Here is a 15,874-nt window from a genome sequence, read left to right as displayed (position 1 = left end):
GACTTCCCCAAACATACACAGCACATAAATGACAGAGTCAAGATTTGAACTTGGGTCTGCCTTATTCCAGCACACCACTCTTTATCCCCTGCTCCGTGATGCCACAATAATAACTAGAAGGGGAGTTTCGCAGTCAGGGGGCCTTCTGTTACCAGGGGAAGCCTGGCAAGAGACCAGCCTGTGTGTGTGTGACCTTAACTTCCTGGTAGGGACACCTCTTCAGGGTCATCTGGACACACAATTTCTCCTTCTCCCTTCCCAGTCTCTCCCCAAACCTCCGTGGGTATCTGGGAGTCTCAGGAATGAGAAGAGTTAAGCTTTTACAGTTTATTAAGCGGTTCCTTTGCATTTAAATGGCACCATTGAAGAAAGCAGCACTTCTGGAACCTTATTTGATGCTAACGTGCTGAGCACCTTGAGGCCTGCTTACTTCTCCCTCGTCCAGGTCATTTAGAGCCTCATTACTTAATAATTTGAAAGCTTTTTATGGAAATCAGTGGATGGAGGGAGATGATGAAGCGAAATGTTATTATATATAAGGACCCAGCAAAACAGGCTGACAGTAGAATACCTGGGTCAGAAGCTTCTTTGGGGAAAAGAGAGAAGGAGGAAGGGGATGCTGGTGTGCAGAGGAGTTCTGGTTTCTTTTTGAAACGGCTTTTATTTCAAAGAAAATAAAACCTAACGAAGCCTAACAGGCTTTAAAATTGTCAAGTAAAGAATCCATCAGATGTCTTATCAATTCTGCCCCTGGGCTTCTGTCCCTTCTCCCCACCTTTTCAGCCGCTGCTCTGGCTCCCAGCCCATTACCTCTAGCTGTTTGCTCTGCCCCTCTTCGCCCACAGTGCAGGCCTCACAAACACTTCCTCCAAAGCCTTCATGGATATTTCTCCAGATGAGAAAACCATGGGGAACAGCCTTGGAGTGGCTTTTTCTTCCCATTTTTTTTAATGGCAATATATTTGCATGGCTCAAAATTCAAAAGCAATGTAGAGTTATACAGTGAAAAGTCTTGTTTTCTTTGCTCCCTGGTTGCCCAGTTCCTCTCCCCCGAGGCACCCCGTCTTTGTGAAGTTCTTATGTTCCTTCCAGAGACACTTCAGGCAAATAGAAATAAAAGCACACACGCACACGCATACACATTTTCTTTATCTCTACCATTTCTTTGTAACGTGATGGCTAGATTATTATACAAATAGATGATGAGCCCAAAAGATTATATAGGAATGTAAAAAATAAAGATACAAAAGTATATACATGTGTACTTTTATATTGCTGTGTGGTCTTTGGGTTCATCATTAAAAGAGCTATATCAGTAATGAGATTATCTCTAAAACATAACTAAATTAGAAAGCAAGGTACGGAATGGTTTGTTTAATAATCTGTTTGTATAATAGTCTAGCTCCCTTGTTACAAGGAAATGGCAGGGATAAAGAAAATGTGTGTGTGTGTGTGTGTTTGTGTGTAAGCTATGATCTCAACTATGTGATGAAGACACACAAATGTAGAAATAAACATACTAATTGATGACAGCTGCTGGGTTAGGATGGTGGGATTATGGGTATTTCTTTTTTGCTTGTCTCTCTCTGTCTCTCTCTAACTTCCTATAATATGGTTACGTTATTTTTTAAATTTTGAAGACCTTACTTGAGTATGTAAGGTATATTTTCATCTTATTAGAATTCTTTCCTGGTCCTTTACATATGCACTAGCACTTATACTTCTATTGGAAATTGCCACATCCCTCCCCATCCGACTCTGGCCCCTCTCTCACCGCCCCCCACCCCCCCACATTGTTTTCCCCAGAGACCCACTCAAGTCTTGCACACCCGTCACCGTTCCTTTGTTTCGGTCTGCCTCCTGCTCTAAGAGGAAAACTCCACGAGGACAGGGATTGATTGGTGTCTCTTTTGTTCAGGGCTCTATCTCCAGCACTCAGAGCCACGCCTGGCACAGAGTAGGGGCTCAGTTGTTATTTGCTGGATGAATGGATCCTCACGTGGGCCCAGCAATGCCTGTAATTGAGCATCAGTAGCTACTGTCCTCTGCCTTCCTCTTCCGTCCTCTTGCCCTCCCTCCATCGTGGGTCTGGATCTCACCTCTTCCCATCTTTTCAAGGACCTTAGTCCTGCAAGCGCACCTCCTTTCTCTCCTGCAACAGCAATTTCTCCTTCTTTACTGGTTTATACCTTTCTCCAAACAAACTCGCCCTAATGTCGCTCATCTTCTAAGAAACAGTCGCATGTCCTTCCTGCCGCTGGTATTTTTCTCGACTCCCCTTCCCAGCCGACTCCTCAGAAATAGCTGTCTGGGCTTGCTGGCTCCACCACCTTGCTTTCTTGTCCTTCCTAAACCAGTTTCAGTTGAATTTTCAGCAGTGACCAGCAGGGCAGTGCTGGCAGCAGTGAGCAAGTAGCAGGGCTGGTAGCAGTCGGGGGCTGTACAGGCAATGAGGGGGGACAGTGGGAACAGACAGGGACAATGGGGACAGCAGGGGACCGTGTGGATGGAGGGGGGCGCAGCAGGGGACAGTGGGGCAGCACAGGGGCTCTGAAGAGGTCCTGGGGGCAGGTGCTAGCGTCCTCCTGTCTCGCTGGCTGTTCCCTCTCCCCCACCCTCTTGTCTGTCTCCACTCACTGCCCAGGTACTCCGCCTCGTGGCTTAACTAGCACCTATACACCAATGACCTTCAAATTTATCTCCTGCCTGGACTTTTCCCTTGAACTCCAGTCTCATCTATCCAACTGCCTATACGACACCTCCCCTCAGAGTCATCCTTGACCCCTCTTTGTTTTACACCCCACATTCAATCCATCAGAAGATCCTGTTGCTTCTCCCTTTAAAATAATGTCTTGCGTCCGACATCTTCCCACCCGCTCCATTGCTCTCTCGTGGTCCAGTGTCTGGTCTCCCGCTTCCCCCTGCCCTCCTGCACTTTACTCCCCCACTGCAGTCAGCAGAACCCTCTAAACACGTAAATCAGGTCCTCACACTGCTACTCACAGGCGCTTCAGCAGCATCTGAGTCCCGTAGCACTCGCAAGAGTTCCCCTAAGACTCCCTGGGAGGGCAGTGAAGGCCAGAGGCTTCCTCCAGCTTGTCATGAATTCATTCTTTAATTAACTAACCCATGATTCATTCCTTAATCATTCCCTGTATACCTCCCCAGACCAGGCCAGTGCTGGCGAGACAGGGGGGACACAGTCCAACCCCTGCCCTAACAATGGCTTCCAGGACTGGATGGGATCTGCCCTCACAGGAAGGTGGGGAGGGGGAGACAGGGAAGAGGGGTAAGGGGTGTCGAATGCTGCGCCTTTAAGACCCCCAGAGATGGGCTTCCCTGGTGGCGCAGTGGTTAAGAATCTGCCTGCCAACGCAGGGTACACAGGTTCAAGCCCTGGTCCGGGAAGATCCCACGTGCCACGGAGCAACTAAGCCCGTGCACCACAACTACTGAGCCTGCGCTCTGGAGCCCGTGCGCCACAACTACTGGGCCCACGTGCCACAACTACGGAAGCCCACATGCCTAGAGCCTGTGCTCCGCAACAAGAGAAGCCACCGCAAAGAAGAGCAGACCCCGCTCACCGCAACTAGAGAAAGCCTGCGCGCAGCAACAAAGACCCAACGCAGCCAAAAATAAATAAATAAATAAGCTTAAAAAAAAAAAAAAAAAAGACCCCCAGAGATGCTCCCAAGGGGCAGGGTTAGGGGTGCTGCCCCTACAGGTTGCCTTGCAGGCACCTTCAGCCAGACCTGGCCTGGCTCATCCTCCCTCCCTGGCTCCGGCTGGGCTTCCTTGCAGCCCTCGCCTGTTGGGAGGCAGACAGCCCGGCTTAGCGTGCCCTCTCCTGTGTGATGTCAGAATCTCGCCTGGCCTGGCCCCTCTTTTACTTCTCTGCTCTGACCCCAGCACTGACGTCTTTCTGATTGCTGGAGATAGGGCAGAAGGTGGGGAGGAGAGCGTGGGAAGATCGGGTCATGAGGGGCTGGGCTGGGAAGCAGAGACGTGCCCCATCCACCCCTTCAGCTCCCTGTTTGACTCCGAAGAGGCGCAGACTTCCATAAGCATTCTGAAGGATACGATGGAAGTCCAGAAAATGAGGTTAAGCCCAGGATTGGCACGCTGGTTACCAAACGAGCTAAACCAATGCCTGGGGTAACAGAGGCACACAGAAGGCTGGCCCTCTCTGTGAGGTCATGGCATGATGCCCGTCTCAGAGCTCTCCACCTGCCAGAGACAAGTGTGGGTGCAGGGGCAGCAGGGCAGGCCCAGGCGGCTCTGATGCGCCCTCTTCCTCTCCAGCTTCAGAAACGTCAAGCTGCTTTCACAAAACCATCTCACGGGAAAATTATCTACGGGCATTATGCAATTTTCCCATCAGGATTACAGGCTGTGTTTGAAAAGAAATAAAAAGAAATTGAATTTGAAATGCTTCTGTGAAACCACATCGTCTTCTTGTGGATCTGTTAATGGGCTTCAGATACGCTCTCTGGCTTTGAAATAGCTGATCAGACGGCCACTTGTGATGGCATCTGCTTCCTAGGAGCAAGGTGGGGCATAGGCACTTATAAACAGCCAGCCCAGGTCACTGGGGTGTCCATCGGAGGCAGGCTCAGAGCCTGTGAGCCTCCCCATGGTTCCTAAGGTGGCCTCCGCGTCCTGTCCCTTCCCCCTCCTTCTACTATCAGGCAGGTCTAGCAGAGTTCTCTGGCTGGCACTCTCCACTGGCTCTTCCAGTGCCCGCCAGCTCAGCGCGCAGGTCCATCAGTGTCACTTTACCCAGCTGTGGCTCCATCCTGCGCTGTGGAGTCCTGGTGGCCTGGGGCTCAGAAGGACGCCAGCCCCTTCCTCAGCACAGCCTGTCATTCAAACAGCAAAGATCGATCAAGCACGTTCTAAACACTGATAGTACAGCGGTGAGTGAGCAAAACAGACAAAAGCCTTTGCCCGCGTGGAATGCCTATTCCAGCAGGGGGAGATCAATGATAAAAAGAAAGCAAAGTACATAGTATGTCGGATGGGGACAAATGTTACGGGGAAACGATAACCAGATAAAGTAGTGCGGGTGTGCCAGGTCGAGGAAGGGGCAGGGAATTGCTCTTTTGCACAGTGTGGTCAGCAGAGGCCTCACTGAGCAGGTGACATTTGAGCAAAGACCTGGAGGAGACAGAGGAATGCATGCTCTGGTGTCTGGGAGGACAGCACCCCAGGCTCAGGGGGCAGCAAGTGCTAAGTGTGCCTGGCACGTCTGAGGAGAAGACATCCAGGGCGGCTGGGAGCAAAGTGAGCAAGGGGGAGAGAAGTTAGGGATGAAGCTAGTGAGGTAACGGGGGGCAGAGCAGATCATGAAGGGCCAAGGGGGCCATGGCGAGGTCCCCATTGGCTGTGCGGTGTGATGCCATTAGAGGATTTTGACCAGAGGGATGGCACGATGTGGCTGCTGTGTGAGAAGGAGCCTGGAGGAGGGCGAGGGAAGAGGCAGAGAGACCGGCCAGGAAGCAGTTGCAATAATCTAGGCAAACGATGATGGTGGCTTGGACCAAGATGGTGCTGAAGACACAGGGAGGATACAGTTCAGGCCCTGTTCTAATGATGGTGACAGACAGTGGTTGGCTCATAAATACATTTTAGAAGTGGAGTTGATAGATGTGCTGAAGGATCCGAGGTGGAGTATGAGAGAGAGAAACATCAAGGATGAGAAACCAGAAGGACAGCATGGCCATTTCATGGAGTGGGAAGAATGAGAGAGGCCAGGTTTGGGGAGGAGACGATCAGGAGTTTGGTTTCAGACATGTTGAGTTTGAGATACCAATTCAACATCCAGATGAAAGTGTTAAGACCGTTAACGTACAGGCTGGAGTTCAGAGGCGGGCTTGAGGTGAAGATGACAATTTAGGAGTCATCGGTGTATGCGCAGCTTGTATTTTAAGGCATGGGACAAGAGGAAATCGCCAAGGCAGTGTGAATAGAAAAGAGCAGAGCACCAAGGGCTTGCGTACAGGGGCACTCCAATGTTTGGAGGAAGATGAAGTGGGTCAGCAAGGGAGACCGAAGAAGAATGAGGTGAGGAGAAAATTAAGAGGCGGCGAGTGCCAGAGCCAGGCGGAAAGTGATTCAAGGCAGAGGGAGTGACCAGCTGCATTAAATGGTCCGGAAGCTAAGAGCTGGGCGCTGACCATTGGCACAGAGAGAGGTGAGTCTCAGTTACTACGTCTGGGAAAGGAGGACCATTTGCTCCCTGCCTCAGAGGGCTACGGTGCAGCCCACTTGAGACCACGGGCAAACTGTAGAGCACCACCAAATGTGAGCTGTTTTTATTTCTGACCAGAGGCTGTTGAAATGAGGGGAGGCATCCTGGGCACAATTGATGTTAAAGATGCTTAACCTCCATCATCGCCTCATAAAGTGTCTCATTTCCTGCTGCTCATCACCAGGACACTCACCGAGGGATGAAAAAGTCCCCTTCCGAGGTGGAAGCCATCAGGGCTGATATTTTTTATGGGTGGTCAGTGGGAATTCTGGGAAACGGTAGGAGCAAATAATGGAACCAGACACTGCTCACTGGGGTCTTTACACAGGATGACAGGTGCTGCCCTTCCAGAGGGAATCGGGTGACCCTGTGCCTCAAAGCAAGGGCTCCTTGGAGAAAACTGTCAGCCAGGGGCAGCCGTGGTCTTGCTGAAAAACTAGCAAAATAGGGGAGGGACAAGAGGGAGATGGAGAAGAAGAATCGTCAGGGAAAGTGGAAAGAGCATGAGCTCTGGGGTCAGACACATCTGTATTGGAACCATGGTTACTGCGCAGTCTTCACAAGGCACTTGACCTCTTTGACCCTCAGTTTCCTCATCTGCAAAACGAAATGGCAGCTATTCCCAAGGTTTTCCTGAGAAACAAGCTGATAAATGGGGAGATGCACGGTGGGGTGGGGGGTCTCTGTGTGCACACACATGGATCACTGCCCCTGCATTTAGTGTCATCGGCTTGCCTTCTCTTTAGTAGCAGCAGTTTCTCTCCAATTCAAGGACCCTGTGCTCCCCCCTCTTTATCAAAACCAGTTCTCAGGACAGCATTACCATTAGCAGTATCGTGAACACTGTATGATAATCCCCCCGGCATGGCTGTAATATTCAGAACTCAGGGTAGGCTAGGACACGCCCTGAAGGACAGCGGAAGCACGCGTTGGGGAGGGGTGGGGCCCAACCTTTCAGGAGACCCCTCCCTCCTGCCCCACGGCTTACCCTCCCAGCACCCTCCACCTGGGTTCACAGGCTGACAAACGTGGTCTCCAGACTGAGGTTTAAACTCTAGAAATGCCGTTTGACTAACAGTGTAACTAATTTCACCAAAGAAATGTATTGCTGAGGATTAAAAAGTATATACCGACCTTTCAGACGCCTCGTAAGGATTTAATCAGATACTATATATAAGGTAATTAGCAAGGTGCCCAGCACATGAAAACAGTGGATTGTTGCTGCTGTTGTTTCAACTTGTTTTGATTCCTTCCCCTCATGGATTGCATCTCATTTCTCTCCTTGGGGGGCAGGAGGCAAGTTGGCTGGGCTGACTCCCAGACTGCTGGTCTGGGGCAGGACGTGCTATGGTGAGGAAGCTCAGCTTCAGTGCCACGCGGAGCAAAAGGGGCCTTCGGATGAAGAAACAGGTTGTGGTTCAGGACTGCGAGACAAAGGCGAAAGCTCAGGAGCCAGGAAGGTGCAGGAACAGAGAAGAGGCGAGAAGCAAGGCAGGGAGGAGGGGACAGACTGCCTGTTGCCGTGAGCACAGATGAGATGCCGGAGCTCTCCTGCCTTGGGAGCTGGCTCTGGGGGGGCATGGGAGGGTCAGTGTGGGGTAAGGATGTTCAGACACCAGCCCTCACCCGGCCCCCCAGACTCACATTCTGCCCCTCTGCTCTGCTTAGACGTGACATCTCCTGATATCCATGTGATTTCTGCCCCTGACCTGTCCCAGACTTGTTTCCACTCCACAGGAGTCCTCCTTCCTCTGGACCTGACCTCAGCCCATGGCCTGATTTAGTAGGCCGTGCAATTTTCATTTGCTACCTGAGGAAGTCTGAGTACAGTTGTAACATCTTCACAATATGTTTACCAAAAGCCAACTGGAAGAACTCATCCCCGGGAAGACGGACATGAGTACCCTGTAGTTTCTTGGAGGTTTTTTATTTTAATTGGCATATCTCTGGGAAAGTGCTAACGTCATGCGAACGAGGCGTGAACTGAGTGCCCTGAAATACTTTGAAAACAGTCCTATGGGAGATGGATGGATAAGGGCTTTAAGGATCTTGAAAGATCCTTTCTGGGCTTTAGAGACTTGTTAAAACAGATTTTCATTTAAGTCTGAAGGTTGGGTTGCTTACTGTGAATTTAAATTCTTCAGTCTTCAGAATGTGAAGTACCTGGAGCCCCCGTGCCCCCATCCAAAGCTCACCCGGCTACATTAGCCTTTAAATAAGGGGACGTTCTCCTGAGGCCTTGTGGCTTTGTTGATGCCACTGTGTGCTCCATTCTCTGTACTCAGGCAGTACAAATCCCATCTTGGCCTGAACGTGAATAAGAATAAGAGTAGTAGCTAGTATTGATGCTGATACAGGCACGGTTCTTAGCACGTTACTTGAATTATGTCATTTTGTCCCCCTAATAACACCATGTGGTAGATATACTTTTTAACCCTATTTCAGAGGTGAAAAAGCTAAGGGAAGTCAGAGACTTGCCAAAGGACACAGAGCTAGTCACGGTGCAGTCAGGATTTGAAATCAGGTATGACTCTAGGGCTTATGCTCTCAACCATGCTACTTTCCTGCCTGCTGGATTAGTAAAGACGAAAAAGATTGATAGTATCCAGTGTGCCCAAAGTTGTAAAGACATAGGCACATACACATTCTTGCTGAAGTATCAATTGGTACAGACATTTGGAGGACAATTTGGTAGGCACTACCAAAATTGTCAATTTGCTTCATCGTTTGATCATTCCTGGAAGTCTATGACACGGGAACGTGTAAACAAAGAAATATGTACACAAGTGTTCATTATAGCATCATTTATATCAACAATTAAATATCCAGCAATAATGCCAGTTAAATAAGAGAACATGCATGCTATGGAATTCTACACATACATCAACAAATGGTGTGGCTTTGCTTTTTCACCAATTTACTGAGTATCCACGGCACTTGGATATGGCCATGAACAAGCCAGACCCTCTCCAATCCTATAGAGCTTTGGTTCTACTAGAGAATTTTGATGCTTCAAGAAAAATATTTAGTTTTTTAAATATATTTTCCAGAATGTTCCTGTGTTATTTCATTGGCTAACATAAAAGATCACAACAAGGAACTGTTGATCATGCAGATGGTGCGTAACCTTGAGATGAAACAGTTTACAGGAAGAAGTTGTTCTAGTGCCTGCAGACGTGGAACCACCATCCTTGGAGCCTCCATGGCTCTAAAAAATACAGATGGAATGCCAGCACCACAAATACTAGTGGAGGGCCCCAACAATTTCTGTTGAGTTATATGCTGCAAAAGCAAAATCAGTGTCATTAGTTGGGACTTGAAAACCAAGATTTAATTGTAATACAAGGTGCATCTGCAGGGCCAGCTAACTTGGTGGCCCCCTTAACTCCACCCACATTGATTTTATTTTTTAGTAAAGTATTTCTTCAAGGGCAAAAGGACTGTCTTCAGACAGTACCTCATTACTTGGATCTCATACTTGGATTTCTTTTTTTCTAAGTCTTGACCTGGCTTACCCTAATTTGAAGATCTCTAACACTTTAAAAATCAAGAAAAGGGGAGTTATATTGCCATAGGTACTGACATGGAAAGTTTCCCATGATATGATAGTAAGGGGAAAATGTAAAAATCGTGGTGCAGAATAAGATATTCAATACGATGCAATTTTTGTGGGAAAAGCTCTATATAATGTATGTGCACACACACACATAATACCTAAGTATAGTAAAAGGTCTGGAAGGATATGTACTGAACTGTAACACTCTGGAGAAGGAGGTGGGAGAAGCCAGGGTGCATGCTAAAGCAGAATGCTCAACATTTACATTGTGTGCTTCTGTGATGCTAAATTTTTCCACAAAAAGCATGTATTATTCTGAAATTAAAAATCAAAAAAAAAAGCTAGCTGATGCGGGCCACGTAGGCAAAACTCAGGGATTAAGAAATCACCCTGAAAGTTGCGGGGAGCTGTTGCAGGGTTTAGGCGGGCAATAGGTATGGTCAGGTTTGCAGCAATGTCAAGGGTGGACTGGGGAAAAGCGAGAAGATACTAGAGCCCGGGGCCACTGGTGAGGAGACCGTGGAAGGACTCGAGATAGTAAGGCTGTGAATGCAGTGGATCTTGGGGCCCAGCGGCTGTGAGGGGTAAGAGATGGAGGAATGCAGGCAGCTGGTGGATGTGCCCGACGGGGTCCACTGAGGAAGAGCAGTGCTCTAGGGGCAGATGAAGAACTCGTTGTGGGACATGGAACGTATGAGCTAAGTACAGGAAACTCAGGTCACAGGAGACCAGCTCGAGTCTTACATGTGACTTCTTGTCAGGCAGCTTCTCTCAGTCACTCAGCAGATGCGTATTAGGAGTGAGTCAGGGATACAGTCTCAACAAATAAAAAACTCTCCCATGAGAAATGTAAAGCGCTCTGTTGGGACTTGGAAACGCTCTCCCTGCAGACATGTGAGTGGGGGGGGGGTGTCTGTGCATCCACAGATTCTTTCCTGTGACCAAAAGGGGGAACCCCCAAGGAAGCCTGAGCTCAGAGCAGGCTGTGAGCTTCTGGGGGGATGGGGTGCTCGGTGGGCCTCACTTCTACCCTCGCCCCACCAGGACCATGAGTAGGTGCCCAGGCCGAGCAGGATCTGGCTAAGCTCCTGTCCCCTCTGAGCTCCCCACCCTGCTCCAGCAACCCATTCCCCGGCTGCAGACGAGGTGCTCCAGACCAGGGGCTTTTTCTAATCTTGCGGCCCGAGCCTGGAGGCACCTCTGACCTCCTCCTTGCATGGGATTTTCTGGGCAAGGTACCCACCAACTAAGGAGAAGTTCATCGATTCATCCCAAATATATGCTAGGTACCTACTGCCAGGAACAAGTCTAAGGACTGGGGCAGAGCTGTGGGCCATCCAAGCCAGTCTCTGCCCTTCGGGAACAAACCTGTTCATTCGGCAACAAAGCTCTTGCTGCCCCTGCTGGTGACATCCTGGGCTTTTCCGTGCAGCGTGGACAGTGGTGTCTGAGCACTGCTGGGCCCCGGCCCGGGGAAGGGAAGCTCCAGGACCAGCTGAATCCACTCTGGGGAAACCCCAGCCAAAAGTGAATTTGGACCTGTGGAAGCTTAGGCCTTGAAAAGCCTATGGTAGCCCTCAGCCCCAATGTGTAATTGAAAATAAAAACCCAAACAAATCTCGAAGTAAAGTTAAGCAAGATTAACAAAATTCTGATTTTTCCCCACGATGGTGACTTAAGGCTTTCCTTCTAAATGTTAATTATCAAATTCTTCCTCAAAAAATTCTTATAGGTCCCCAGGGTGCCCTACACACTGTCCAAAGCAACCTAGAGCAGGATTACATGAGTGGCCCAGGAGTGTGGGCCCCAGGCTGCATCTTGCCCTCCTTGTTCCAAGGGAGTCTGATCCAGTATGTGAGTCTCGACAGCAGGAGAGGCCTCAGGGGTGACAACCCTTGGGGTCAGATGGTGGCTGCAGTGTGGCTGGAGCAGGCCCCAGTGGAAGCCTGGACACAGCGTGACCTGCCCTCCAGGCTGGACATGATGTGGAGGTCTGGCCATCCCAGGGGGAGGGCAAGTTAGAGCCTGGCTCCTGTGGAGAAGGGTCTGCGCTGGAACCCTTAAGTGTGGCTCAGTGGGCCCCTCGGTGTCCAGCACACACCAGGCACCCTGGACGCAGCCCCACCTCCTGGGACTGCCGAGACTCCAGGGCTCTTCACCCGGGGGCAGGTAGAGTCTCAGCAGCAGGTAATGGCATGGGGGGTGGACAGCGTCACCATGTCAGAACCCTCCTGCTCCCTGAGCCCAGCTCTCCTCACTAAATACCTGTGGTCCTTTTTTACAGAGCGATGAGGTCCTCACCGTCATCAAAGCTAAAGCTCAGTGGCCAGCCTGGCAGCCTCTCAACGTGTAAGTAGCAACAGGGCCCTGTCCAGCCCCCGGCCTGGCCTTGTACGTGGAGCCACCCGCCTCCTGGCCGCCGCATGCCAGTCATGTCGTAAAAGTCAGCACTGCCTCTCAGGTGGCTGAGCAGGTGAGGTGCACTGCTCATGCGTGCAGTACCAAGTGCCCCTACCTCCTCGGGGAATGCAGGCTTGGTCTCTGTGTCCCCCATGGCTTTAACATTGCAGAGGACCCCACTCAGACACTGGAGGTGTTGAGAACACGGTTAACTATAAAGCTTTGAAAATCAGGGGGAGAATTCTAAACTGAGATATAAAATTGAGGGTCACCAAGGAATGGGAGACAATCAACACCAAGGACATGGTTGAGAGACAGCTTGAGAATGAGAGTCAAGGGCTTGGGACTGAGTCCCTAGGAGCTCCAACATTTAATGCTGAGGAGGAGTTGCCTGCAAAGGAAGCAAAATGGAGTAGCAAGGAGATTGGAGAAGGAAGCTTGGTAACAGGGAAGCCAAGGGAAGAAAGCATTCAAGAAGGATAGCTGTGTCCAGGGCAGCTGAGAGATCAAGGAAGACCAGAGTTGCACGATGCCAGTTGGATTGATCAACATGAAGATCATCAGTGACCTTATTAGGAATCCTTTCTGCTGAGTTATGGGGGGAGGGTAAACAGCCTGCAGCAGGGTGAAATGTGAACAGAAAGTGAGGTTACGGAGTCAGTGAGTACAGACAACTCTTCTGTGAAGTTTGATGTGAAAGAAGAGAGACTGGACAGTACCTCCAAGAGGATGAAAGAATCAATGGAGCTTTTTTTTTTTTCTGAAGATTTGAAAAAAATATTTGGGGACACCTTCCCACCCTTCACCCATCCCTCAGATATCTTGAGACCCCAGTGGAACAGAATTCATCCATGGCAAACAATCAGATTTCCCAAATTCCCAAAGCCTCTCCACTCAGTGCTACCAGCTTGTTAAGGGAAAGGAATTTTCCTTTGGTTTTCCCATACCCCAGTCTCCCCTTTCCTCTTCCAAATGTCATTAGGAAGTCAAATTAGGAAGCCTACAGGCAGCCAAGTTTTGTTTTGCAGAAACAGCCCTGCCCCTCCTTGTGAGCCTGCTCTATTGAGGTTAATGGGATTCCAGCCTCCCTCAGGCCAGTGGAAAGCCAGGGTGACCTACTTTGTGAGGTCCTGCCCAGAGAAACTGACTTGTTTTTTCAATGATCTTCCATCTTTATCCCCAGGACCACTTCTCAAAGGACAGCCATGAATGAACAAATTAGCTGCTGACTTGTTTAGCTCAATAAATCAAGTTGTGCCTCCAAAAGCCCAGAGTGCAGGTAGAGACAGGAAAGGCAAATTCGGAGCAAAAGCCACGTCCTCCACAAGTTCTTCCGGCGCCTGAGTAGAAAATGCCCAGGGTTCCTGCAAATCAATGCTGAATTTCCACCACTCAGTTAGTTCCTCCAGTTAAGTCTGACTGTTAGGAATTACTGGAACTTTTAAAAATAAGTTTTATTCCTTTCCTTATGATGAATCCTCTAAAGGACTGTAGTCTCCTTAATTATTCCCAGCCATTCTGATTAATTAACCTTTGTTGAGACAGATCTGTTTGTGAGACAGATGAGAGGCAGGTGAAATAGAGACATGGTCACCCTTTCCAGAAATCATGCCTCTGGAGGGGCTGTGCCCCCTTAATCATCCCAGCCATGGTTCCCAGGGGGCCAGAGGCATCTTTCTGTCAAATCAGGGCTGGAAGTTTCAGGGTGCTCCTGGTCTCCTGTAGAACCTGCTCAGGTCCGTTGATGTCCCCAGGACTATAGAGGAAGACTTGCCTTGGACTAGAGAACGCAGAAGTCTAACAGGCCAGATGGACTCGGAGCCCTAGATGCCTCCAAGTTATAAACAGAGTTGTCCAAAGCAGAGACCTCTCTGAAACCTTCCTCCAGCCACACAGACTTCAGCCTAGTGAATGGCTCTAGCACCGCCTAGTGTCGAGATTGAGTTTCTGCAACTTTGGAAGCTCTTTATTGAGGATTATTTGAAACGAACAAGAGGGACAGAACTCAGCATATGAGTGACCTGAGTCTCACAGATGTGGATCTGTAACTTAGAATGGTATAGTAAGTCTCTAGAAGGACCATAAAAATCCTTTATTGCCTCTTTTCTTTCGTCGTGTTTTGAAAGCTTTGTTTAGAAAAGCGGAGTGAGAAAGAAATCAACATTTACCAAGTCCTTTTATGGTGCCAGTCACGATGATAAGCCATTTCCTCACTAAAAGCCCTGGGGTGGGTCTGAGGATGCTCCCATTTTGCAGATTAGTAATTGTAAAGGGAGACGAGGTCAAAGCTGCTGTCACATAGCTAATAAGTGACTGAACCAGGGCTCAAATCCAGCTGTCTCTTCCAGTCCCCTTTGTTCTCTCCCACATCACGCTGCCTCTCTGAATGGAAAAAGGCACAAGATATCTCTGTGTCTTCATTTGGTTTTCATTTTTCTGGTATGAATTGTCTGTTCATAACTTTCCTTTACCTATTGGGATTGTGGTGTTTTTTGTTGGTTTTTTTTTTTTTTTTACAGATTTGGACTAGCTCTGTACATACTATAGATATTAACATTTGTCAGTCAAACTAGAGGGATACATTTTTGCTAACATGTCATTTTTCCTTTCTAATTCAACACTGTTGTTTCCATTATGCAGATGTTTTTAGTTGGTATATAATTCAATTACTTTTGTGATTGCTTTTATTGTTTCAAAGCTGAGAAAATTAACGTTTCTCTAACAGATCAAAAAACTTGACTTTTTTTCCCTATGATCTGGTTGTTTTTTACTTAACTCTGAGTTTTTCCTGTTTGGGGGGATGTGTGTGTGTGTGTGAGTGTGTGTGATATTACGTGTGAATACCGTATTTTTTTAAACTGCAATTAAGTTAGCCCAACCCCACTTGTTGCATGATCTTTCCTCTCCCCCTCAATTTTATATGAGTCCTTATCTAAAGTTTCTGGAATCTTCAGCCTGTGCCACTGATCTTTATTTCTATCTTATCCTGGATATTACACCATTTTCATTATCATACGTTATAGTACATTGTTATATGGTATGGCCAGATCAATTCTCTTTGCCAGAAAAGAGATAAAAATTTAAATCCGAGATAGAAAAATAAGATCAAATTAATAAAATACTTCATATGGGAAGACATGGCATATAAGAAAGGCATGAATAAGAATTTTTATTATGGTTTGGACAAATTAAAGAATTCCAGTCATAGCTAGCATTTCCTAAAGAAAACTCACATATATTCTTATCCATTTCATTATTTTAAATAGCATTTTTATTATAGAAGTAATAAATACTTTGAGGTAATTTTAAAATTAGGTCTGAAGGCCAAAGGAAGTGTTAAGAGCTCCATATTCATTTCCTAGATTAACTCATTTATTTCAACAAATACTTGAGGAGAATCTAAAGCATGCCAAATTCTAAGCCAGGCACCGGGATATAGCTGTAAACAGGACAAAAATGGTCCCTGTTCTTTTGGAAACTAACAGGGAAGATGGAAATTAAACAAGGAACTCCAAGGAAAGAGTGAGTTCAACATGCTCTGGGAAGGTACACCAGGGGTCCTAAGCAATTAGAGGTGAGGGCAGGAAACATTTCCTCCCCTGAAGCTGGGGGGCCTGAGGATGAATTTTCCAGTCAAGGGTACGAGAAGAGCAGCACGTAACTGAACA

The 15,874-nt window shown here is 48.2% G+C and overlaps 1 protein-coding gene across 1 annotated transcript in view; it reads left to right on the top strand.

Moving 5' to 3' along the window:
* SPON1 (spondin 1) overlaps nt 1-15,874 on the top strand; it is a 275,447-nt gene that overhangs the window by 243,175 nt on the left and 16,398 nt on the right. Inside the window, exon 7 of the mRNA XM_027115305.1 lies at nt 12,091-12,155. Within this exon, the coding sequence (XP_026971106.1) occupies nt 12,091-12,155 (65 nt within the window). The remainder of the gene's footprint in view (nt 1-12,090; nt 12,156-15,874) is intronic.

Source organism: Aethalodelphis obliquidens, unplaced genomic scaffold (genome assembly GCF_003676395.1).
Source record: "Aethalodelphis obliquidens isolate GAN/ISIS:26980383/991018 unplaced genomic scaffold, ASM367639v1 scaffold14, whole genome shotgun sequence".
NCBI lineage: Eukaryota > Metazoa > Chordata > Mammalia > Artiodactyla > Delphinidae > Aethalodelphis > Aethalodelphis obliquidens.
This window is presented reverse-complemented; position numbering and strand designations above follow the sequence as displayed.